The sequence below is a fragment of the Halyomorpha halys genome, unplaced genomic scaffold (assembly GCF_000696795.3).
Source record: "Halyomorpha halys isolate HHAL.00 unplaced genomic scaffold, Hhal_1.1 Scaffold936.1, whole genome shotgun sequence".
NCBI classification, from domain to species: Eukaryota; Metazoa; Arthropoda; class Insecta; order Hemiptera; family Pentatomidae; genus Halyomorpha; species Halyomorpha halys.
In genome coordinates this window covers 137914-148895 of record NW_027107336.1, presented here as the reverse complement: position 1 = coordinate 148895, position 10982 = coordinate 137914, and the positions used below count along the sequence as shown (strand labels likewise).

Below are 10982 nucleotides of genomic sequence, written 5' to 3'. Positions count from 1 at the left end.
TCAATTCTAGGTTTGGTCTAATATACTAATTTAATTTAACTAGAAGTATCAAATGATATCCGTGATACTGCGATATAGGCATATTTCGATAGGTGTAAATGCTAGGTTTGATACAATGTATTAATTTAAGATAACTAGCGGTATTATGTATTTTATAGTTGGATAATTCTCAATAGGCGAACCCTTAGTAGAAACCTACATGACCTGTATTGTGTATTGTATAAAGACTTTATTTAGTATGTTGGTTTTATTGTTGTTATTGGTATATTATATATATTGTAAATATTGTAAATATTTTGTAGTATGTGAAAAAGAATTTTATAGGTAACATTAGGGTAAAAATTATAATAAGTAATTTAAAATATAAACAAGAGAAATAACATAAGATGGTATTGCCATAAAACATCGAATTAGTAACAATATTGTTAAATTTTGAGTAAACACTTAGTTTAAGAAAAAATGTTGAAATCCTTTTTAAATTTTTTCTTCTTCGCAACCCAGGCATATGTTATGTATTGACCTTTTGACAATCCTGGGTATTATTAAGGTGTTTCGTCATCTGCCTCTATACCTGGTCAGGGTATCCTTCTAGGAAGCTTTTAGTGTATCCCCGGATATGAAAACATCTGTGTTAAGTTTACCACATTACCATAGTCCCCTGAGAAAATTAGATTTGCAAACCTTTAAGTGTTATAACAAAAATTACAGGTTTTGACGAGGGACCAGAATCAAATTAAGCAGGTGCAGGGTCTTCCTGGACATGTCAAACTTTACCACCCTCTCTCAGGTCTGGGGGGGGACGCCTACCTCGGGAGCGTTCTGTCACCTATGGCCAATGAGGAATGAGATTAAAAAATAAGGTAACACCCCAAAAGGGAAGTGGGAGAAAAGACACAGGAGAACTAGATCAAGAAAAAAGAACAGTGAACAGGAAGACTTAGACGAAAGAGGACCAGGCTTGAGAGAGCAGCAGAAGCCGGAGGGGAGCATGATACACTTCGACCAGACGAAGTCGTAAGAAGGGCCACAAGACCTGGACATCCCTTATTAACAAGATGCCACCTACAGAACTACATCCCATAGCATCAGCAGCTATAAGTATAAAGTAAATAATAAGTAATAATTTAGGTCACGGCAATCAGGACACAGCTTTTAAAAGAATTAAGTTTGAATAAGTTTGTTGTTATAACTTAGTAAATGATGGAGGATGAAGTACAGGTATCTGGGGTTGAAGATCCTAAAGATGTGATTCTATTAAATAGCTTCCATGATAATAAATTAGTAGTAACAAATTCAGATTTAAATTCAAATATTGAAAATAGTGATAATTTAGATGTTAAAACTATGTTTCAACAACTAATGATGATGATGAACGATTATGGGAATAAAATAGACAAAGTGGGACAAGTTTTAGACAATCAAATAAAAACAACCATGATAAAGATTCGTGAAAGTTGCGGGGTTGAAATTAAGGGGTTAGAAAATAAAGTAGATGAAAAAATTGAAGTGGTTGAAACTAATTTAAGAATAAATAACTCAGAATTATTAGATGAAAACATTGATGAAAAAGTTAGACATTTTGAATTTGAAATTAAAGAAAATTGTGAAGTAGAAATTAATGAAAATTGTGAATTTGAAACTAAAGAAAATTGTGAATTAGACATTAATGACAATTGCGAATTTGAAATTAATGAATTTTGTGAATTAGAATTTAATGGAAATTGTGAATTAGAAATTGATGAAAATTCTGAATTAGAAATAAATGAGAAATCAAAGCAAAATGTAGGAAACAAAATTGAATCAAATAAAATGGAGTTGAAAGAAAGTTGTCTTACGGAAACTATTTTAGTACAGCAAATGTCTGAATTGTCCGACAAAGTGATTAAATGCACTGTGAAAGAAAATGAACCAAAAAATCTGTTAGTAGACTTACAATCAAAACATAAATATGATATAGAACTTTTAAGTCAAAGGGAACTAATAACAAATAAGGGAACTATTCATGAAATAAAATTTAAAGATTGTACAAAAAATGATCATTATCGGAGTAAGCCAGAATTAATTACTCAAATTAACTCTTACATTAAAGGGGATGTAAAAAATAAATTCATAAGGATTGTCAGTTTTAGTAAGACATTTACAGGGATTGACCCATGTTATTTAAAGTTAAATTTGAACCAGAAAATAATTTTACTTAAAAATAAATTTTGTAAGATTAAAAATAGGATATTTGATAAGGCCTTAAGAGTATCCTTAAATATTAAATTAATATGGTATGGCACCTGGTTGGTGGTAGCCAGGTGAAGGGGTCGCATTCCATTCCTTACACTACAGCAGAACATGCTGTCGTAGATTATATCATTTACTACATTCAAAGTCATTTTTTTAAAGTTAACAATCTTTTGAAATTCATAATGTTTATAGTTTCTATTAATGCCTATAAATAATAATTTTAAATTTAAATTTGCCTATAAATAATAATTAATGTCTTCTATAAATAAGAATTGTTAGCTAATCCACTAGAGTCAGTATAGCCTTTAACAGTATAAAGTTTTCCTTGTTATTATAACCTAATTTTTCTTTTTCTCTTGTATTACTACATGTTTAGTTTTGGTCCATTGTCCACCTGTATTATTTTTGATCAAGGGAAAGTGTTTGTAGAGATTCCTAAATAATTCATCATTTCATTTACCAAAATTATTCTCAGAACATTCTCTAAACAATTTCTTAATAAAATAAGCTATTATTGCGAAGATATATTTTATTCTTTATAATGGTGTATGTCTTTTAATTATCTAAAAGATTCACTAAGTATGGGAGTTCATTAAAAAAAAAAAAAAGCTTATGAATGTTTTACTGGATTTCATTTTCTTTTGTTAAGACTACAATTATTAGTAAATTTAGTTATTATAACAATCATGGCAAGTAACAGCTACTATTTTATCTCTTATTCAAATGTCTTTGTATATTTATAAGTATTAAAAATTTAATTATTGTTTAAAACATAAATCTTGTTTAGTAAATATGTATCAAAGTATAGTGAAAATGTGAATCAGTTTTATCAAAATATAATTTTAATATGTTTGTATTTATATGTAAAGATGCTATATTGAATTGTAATTATTGTATGTGTATTTGTAAGCAGTTTGTAACTCAGAGGCGGTTTTTGACCAAATGTTTATTTAAAAGATTGGAATAAAATTGATTCAGACTTTATTAGAAAAAAAAGAGGAAAAAAAAAAATATTTTGAGTTCAAAATAATTTTCTTTTTTTTACTTGGAGAGGAGGAGAAATGTGATATCCTCTTTTTAAATAAATAGTTGATATTTACAGATAAATGATTTTAATTAAGTTTTTATTTTATGTATATTGTTTCAGTATTGTTTATTTGTTATTTTAAATCAAAAAGCAATTTTCATTGTCTATAATAAATTTGTGATTCAAAACAAAACCAAGATGGCTGTACGTATCCTTCAAACAGTCCGGTAAATCAAGGCAATGTTGAGCAGATTCAAATATCATAAAAACTATTATAACTCTTCCCATCATAATTGAAAATACAGTAAATTTAAGAAAAAATAGAAGTCAAGAAATAGTGCTAAAGAATAATATTCAGAAAGTAAATCATTTGCAAAAATCCTTATCTGTTTGCAATAATCGATGTTAAGATGGAACATCGAGACATGTTTTGGTTTTTGGCATTTCATTCGTTGTTTGAGCGCGAATGAGAAATGATGTTTCCAGGATAAGGAGGTCCTCATCAATTTTTGTCCAGCAAGGGTGGACATCTTGAAAAAGGAAGACAACCAGTTGTCACCCAAGAAAAATAAAGAACTCTTGAGTTTGGATTCCCTGGTGAGAGGACGTCCGTCGGCTGGAAGCGGGAAAGATTATTGTGAGAGAGACATAGGTTTTTGGAAGGACTGCTGGACTGCTGGAAAGCCATTTTTGACGGAACGACATAGCATTATAGAAAAGAAGATACCAAGAATCATCAAAAGAAGAGTCTATGAAATTGGCTAGTTTTGTTATACCTAAATTTAAATACATGTGTAAAAGAGATATTAATTTAATTAAGTGTTAGTAGTAAAAGTGTCTGTTTCTGATTGCCTAGAAACCAGCCCTGAGATTAAGAGTCTATTATGTTGTAAAATTTAAATAAAATTCTATTCTCTATTTAATATAAAAGTTTTTAATTAGATCCCAAGCTATCCTTTAAATAGGAAATTAGTTAAAACTAATAAAATTCCATTCATTTTATTTTAAATAATTTATGATTATTACAATATATATATGGTTACAAAAGGCAAGGAATAGAAAAATAAAAACTTTTATTATATAAGCCGACTTAACTTATTATTGCTGATTTAATGTTAATGTTTTTTTTTTCTTTTAAACTATATTACAGTAGCTCCATTCTGCTGTATGATTAATTTTTTATTCATAAATAGTTTGAAAATGTTATTTATTTCGTATTAGCTGGACAGAAATATTTATAAAATTTATGTTATTATTCAACATTTTAATTAATGAGAACTGTGTGTTTCATTGTAAATGATATATTTATACATACATATACATATATATATATATATTTTTTTTTTTTTTAGGGAAAAGTTACCTGGACGTTTTTTTGAACTAAATATCCATTATGGATTGTTTATTGGTGGCCAAGGAGAATTTTCTGAGCTTTTCCTAGGTCATGTAGATTGGTTCAGAGGTTGTATCTCTGATCTTTTGTATAATGGTGTTTTTCCACTAAATCGAGCTCGTCACCGTTTAGGTCAGTCAGAAGCATATGATATTTCATGGAGTTGTGCCTCTGAGTTCTACGCTGATGTAAGTTCTGACATTAGCTTTGTCGATGTTGGCTCATTTATGTCTATACCAAATCCAATATCACGTGTTGGTATGAGGTAAGTTCTGTCATTTATTTAGCATGTTTTAAAAAATCATTTCATTTCTTTAGTTTATATAACCAAGTCATTAAAAAATTCTGTGCATAAATTCATTGGTGATATTAAAGTCTCAGTTTTTATGCTTATACGATTATGATGTATATATTGTCGCTTATTTTGACTAATCCTTTATTTAATTATTTAGATCAAATGTTTCTGTATTTTATTCTGTTGTATAAATTTCACCTACGATGTCAATGGAAAAAAGTTTCATAATGGCCTCTGGGGCACTGCTGGAAAAGAAGACAATGTGAAGGCAGCAGTTATTGAAATATTTAGGCAATATTTATCAGCTGTTATTGAAAACTATCATAGTTGAGTTGCATTGGGGAAAAAACCTTTTCCTTTTTATATAAATCAAAAGACTGTTGCTGTAAATGATAATTACAGAAATGACAATATACATTAAAATGATTAAATTGTGAAAATAAACTTAAAACACATTTATTTTTTATTTCAGTATGTTGGGGTGAGGGGCGTTTCGGGACTGAAAAACCGACCTCTTCCCCGGAGTAAAATGTTCACTGGTTCGGGTTAAATAAACCGGAGGACCTGAAATGAGTATAACAAAAACAAAAAAAAAACCTTCCAAATCATACATACAATTTAATAAAATTAAAATATAAACAAATAAAATAAAAAAATGAATTGTTATGTTTTTATAAAACTAAAAGATTGAAGTGTGAAGTAAAACAAAAATATTTGAATTTATATGTACTAACTAAAATAATTTTCCTTATACAAAAAAAAAAATAATACTATAGTTAGTGAGAAGAAAAGAAATAAGGTGACAAACAAACAGAAAAATATGAAGCTTGATGCAAGAAAAAGAGAGAAAAAAAAAATCACTCACAGTAGTGGCCGGGGTAGGGGATCGATATGCGCATATCGACTATAACATATCTCATCCGAGATGGCCTTCTTTGACAAGCTGGTGTTGAGCGAAAGTCAATAAAAAACGGAGAGCAGAGAGTGGTGAGCCAGAAAGACGGTGAGACAAGGTGCCAGGTGGGTCCAAAAAGTGCTCCCGTAATGACTGCAGACTCTAGACTCCGGACTGCCTCATCAGTTCATATACAGGTCATAATCCCATTGCAGCTCGAATGTTGTTGTAGAAAGGCTATACTGCAGCGATCTATTTATACTCATAATGTTGTTGTGTAGGTGCCGAACGAAGTCTATATACACACTACCACAGCAAACTTCTATAGTTTATAATTTACGTAACAATCCCTTTTAATATAAATTTAAAGTACGAGTACCTAGTGGTTAAGCAAATAAATAAAAAATAAACTTATAATTAACAACAAAAAATATAAGCCATTTGGAAGTAAATAAAAAAAAATGAAATTAAACTTTTGGGCTTTAACAAAATGCGTATAAATTTCCAATTTATTAAACTAAAATAAAACAAAATTACTCTGTTGCTACGATGGGGGCCCCCGAGTATATTTGGCTTATCAGTCTTTCAGTCCACTCTGTCCCATCTGATCTTCTTCTTGGAACACTCTCTTCACCCTTTGTGTAGAGATGAATTTTAGGGTCTATGATACACTAAAATTAAAACTAACAATGCATATAGGCTATATAACTAACTGTCTAGCACCCAAGCAATAAGCTTATATCACCTAAGCTCTTGATCTTCTTTGTTGTTCTCAGCCATTTGGTGAGACACTTCTGACGCATTAACCATAAATATTAATATCTCTATTTACTATGATTATCATAAATCCTAAGGAATTTTTTATTTCTTAGAATCATATGGCAGTGACAGAAGAACATTTTTTTTTTATTCTATTAAAAAAGTTCAATAAATTTTATGTATTTTGAGAATTCCTCTTAAATAGACCAGTTAGTAGAGAGCTGAATCAGGATTTTGTGTTGCAAAAGGTGGGATATTAGCATTTATTTTATATTGTTTTTTTCTGTATATATCAGTAGAAACATATAAAAAACAAAAATACTAACAAGTAAATTTTACTTTTAACGAATTTGTTCAAATTTCTAAACAGATGGATATCTAAGTTATAGGAAGATAAGCCTGGCGAATAAGGCTTTTCTCCCACAGTAAGCCTAAGTTCATCAATTGCTGCTCTGGGTTGCTTATGCAAATCTGTGTCACTAACCAAAAAGTTTTCAACCACCAGCGTATATTCCATTCGTTACAATACCCTTTCCTGAACACTGTGGTAATGTCCCTAGCAGCTTGGGCTTGGGAGAGTGTCCAAGCTTAAACTCATTAAAAAAATTACTCAAAAATCGTGTGTTTCTGTGGTCATATTTGATGGCATACTTAACTATATGCAATCAATTTGAATGATAGTAAATATTATCAAAAAAGAGTGAATTAATAATGCCTCATTATAATCTGTAAACATAAACGTAGTTAACAACAAATTATTATTAATTCCACTTTAAATTTCTAAAATAATAAAAAATGGACATTTAATATGAAATGATCCAGCAATTATTGATTAGGATTTTTTAGGTTTCTCAGATGGCTTACTTTGGAATCTGATTTCTTACTTAGCTACACACTTTTTATCAGGCCTTTTTTCCCCCTTTCTTCACCATTTCTGGCATACGGGGTGTGGTAGTAGTGGGGCATGCGCATGCCACTGATCCCAAATCTGAACAATATATAAAGTAAGGGGTTCCATCTGTTGAATGCCTGATGGGGCTGCACCTTGTACTCTGCATCCGCCCAGTAGGTCCAGCCCTCTTGGTCTGCATCCCTTCAGGTGCCTCTTCCAGTTCACCAGGCTTCCTAGTACCAGTCCGATTCAACTTCCTTTTTTCTGGTGGCTCACCGATGTCGGGTGGTCGAGCTCTTCGTATCGTGAAATGCTTGGGGCATACCACCTCCTTCCACCCGTAAACGAACTTCCTGAAGAAGGGATAGTTCTCTTCTTCCGTCAGACGGGAGAAGTCTGACTTGGCGAGGGCGAAAATCCTGGTTTTTCTCGACAGCCTGGCTAGGTGTCCTTCCATGGCGTAGCAATCCACTATTACGTGTTCTGCTGTTTCAGGAACTCAATGGGGCAATGTGGGTTGATGTTCTTTCCAAAGCTCTGTTGCTTTCCCAGGAACTCCCCCCCCCCCACATTTCCTGTTAGAGTCTGGGATGACCCAATGAGCCTTCAATCTTGTTTGGACAGTGGGGAAAAATTTTCTCAAAGTTGTGCCCTTCAAGCTTGCTATCCACAGCCCATTCCTCTCCTCTATTGATTCCTTCTGCAGCATCTTCTCCCATAAATTTTGAGTCTCACCGATCCTCTCCCAGAGTTCCTCTGGTAGCGCTTCCAGTCCCCGTCTCTTCACTTCATGTTAATATTTCAATTACATTTATGTGTTTTGTTATTTTTTTATGTTTTTTCCTAACTTATTCACATTTTCAAATGATTATTTGTTATACTCTAATAATAATAACTCTGTAGGGTATTACATCTGTACTGTTGAAGCATTGGAACCCATAGGTACCTTCATAGGCCAATTGCTGGAGCTAAGGAGATTGTCCTTTTGGGGAGTTTTACTGACCAAATTTTAAATTTTTGGTTCTCAAATGACCCAGAATTTCATACTCTGCACTTATGAGTTTTTCTCTCAGACTCATATCTGAGCTACTGACTCACCTATTGTACTCAGTTAATAAATTTGAAAAAAAAAAATTATGGTTTTTGACCATACCAATTATTAAGTTGTAATCATTCAAACAAAATTTAATCCTTTATAATTTTTTATATCATAACCTTTTACTGAGAGGCACCATTTATGAATTATAGGTGAAATACTAAATAAAAGTCCTATAACTTCAAGGTTTTTAGGCTTCCAAAAGTTCCCCTGAGCTCATATTAAAAAAAAAATAAAAGAAAGAAAGAAAGCTACTACATCTTCTGCAGCCAACAAACCTTATACTGATTGGCCTAAAAGCACAACACAGAAATCAGTGCAAACCTAGTTTCCTCTTGTCAGAGGCAGAATACATTGATTACAACAATTTCAGCATTACCTGGATTTATTCCTACCAAAATTTTAATTTTACTGGACTACAAAGACTTTTTTATATGATCTAGACGTGTTGATTTCATTCATATTTTTTTTACTTACAATTGTACTTTATTTCATTTATTTTATAACCTCAAATTTATTAAGAAAACCTAAAGTCTCCAAAAAATCAGATTAGGACAGTTTAGTTTCAGAATGATGTAAAAGCTTAAAAATAAATCTTTCCAAACCATTTTAAACTATTTTCATTTTAATACTATTCATAGTTAAGCCATTTGATTTGTAGTGCCTGTAAATATTTCAGAACTTACATTTATATTTTATTAATTGGTTCAAAAGTATAAACTTATAGGTCTATTCTGTGTTTATTGAAAAAACTGGAATGGTTGGGCCATTACCTTCATTCATATATTCCATTGTTAAATAAAATCAGCTGCCAATAACCTCCATTCACCAGTGTCCAGGTGATTCATTAGTGATTTTGAATCTTACCTGAGTTCCATTTTTCTATACTTTTCACTTTGAAAGTCTTATTTATCCTGTTTTTTTTATTCTACTTTGCCAAGTCATCTAACTCTACCTTAACTACTGCTTCAATCTTTGATTGTCCATGAAGTGCAATTACTACATTTTCCTCATTCTCCTGTCACCAGAAAAATGTCTTGAAAGGCACTTTCCTCAAAATCATTCTCTTCTATATTTATTTATTTATTATAGTATCAGGACCAAAGTCCTAATATAATAATAGAATACACATTGAATGCTGCAAATTACTAATGAAAAAAATGGTATTGAGAAACTGAAGCAAATAAAAAAATACATGGTGTGATACACGCATTTTCAACTTTTACTATGAAAAGGGACGTGACGGCCATGCAGGTTGGGACATAGTTCCTAGAGCGCTCGGTTCGGAACGTTGAGGGTTCAAGTCCCACCTGGGGCAATTAATATTTATTTTTCGGCGGTCCCGAAGAATAAATCATGACACTCCCACCTCCGTTAGTACATGGCGGCAACTCGCACCCGCCAGGGGTTTGCAAAAAGGACCACGAGACCCACTTACCAGACTTGTCCCCTCACCAAATACCAATATCAATACTACTATGAAAGGTGAAAATAAAAAAAAAAAATTGTATTCTATTACTATTATTAATATGTATATAAGTTACGGCCTGAGTACGGTAACAGCTGACAGGAAGTATCAGCTGATTGAGTCCAACACCTGAGTTTAGAATGAAGAAATTGAAATTGAGTTTAGAACAACAGCTGATTGTATCTATAGAAGTGCTGGACTGAATAAACCCATTCTATTTCTGGATCTCGTGCAAGTAATTTCATATCCTTTTTTTACTGTTTTCTCAAATATATTTTTATTTCCTTCTATTCGGTTGCGGAACGTATGCCAACATGTGTACTGAAATTGATGAAGATACGCACGGTTACTGCCAGAGACTGTTCGCACTCACGACAGATGCCAGTGAGTATGCGCTGTGGGTGGTGCTGTCCCAGGAAGACAAGAAGGGGAAACGTCCCATAGCTTACGCTAATAGACGATTCACAGAGACGGAGGCTCATTATAGTGCTTTGGAGCGAGAACTACTGGGAATTTTGTAGGCAGTGGACCACTTTCGACCCTACCTTTTCGGAAGAAGATTTCAAGTACACACTTGCTGGAAGGAGCTTTTGGGTCAGCATAATATGGATATTGTGTACAAGCCAGGAAAAGAAAACGCGGTGGCAGACTGACTTTCACCCGCAATAACATTTAATCCAATAATTAAAGTTAACGTATTTGCAAGTATTCTTCCAATAACCTTTTCCTTTTTTTTATTAGTTTTCTACGCAAACGTGTTACTAAACTTATTAGTTATATGTAAGTTATGGTCTGAGTCAGCTGTTACTTCGATGTCAGCTGACTGAGGCGATCAGCTGATTGTATGATATATATGTTTCAGTTGCAACCGGGAGAGTCATTACTTGTCCCTTATTCCTTTCTTGAGTTTTCGAACCTGATAACA

At 32.2% G+C, this 10982-nt stretch overlaps 1 protein-coding gene across 3 annotated transcripts in view; it reads left to right on the top strand.

Moving 5' to 3' along the window:
- kon (chondroitin sulfate proteoglycan 4-like protein) overlaps window positions 1-10982 on the top strand; it is a 132552-nt gene that overhangs the window by 21766 nt on the left and 99804 nt on the right. For all 3 annotated transcript variants that reach the window (XM_067045646.1, XM_067045645.1, XM_067045647.1), the window contains exon 4: window positions 4612-4917. In XM_067045646.1, the coding sequence (XP_066901747.1) occupies window positions 4612-4917 (306 nt within the window). The remainder of the gene's footprint in view (window positions 1-4611; window positions 4918-10982) is intronic.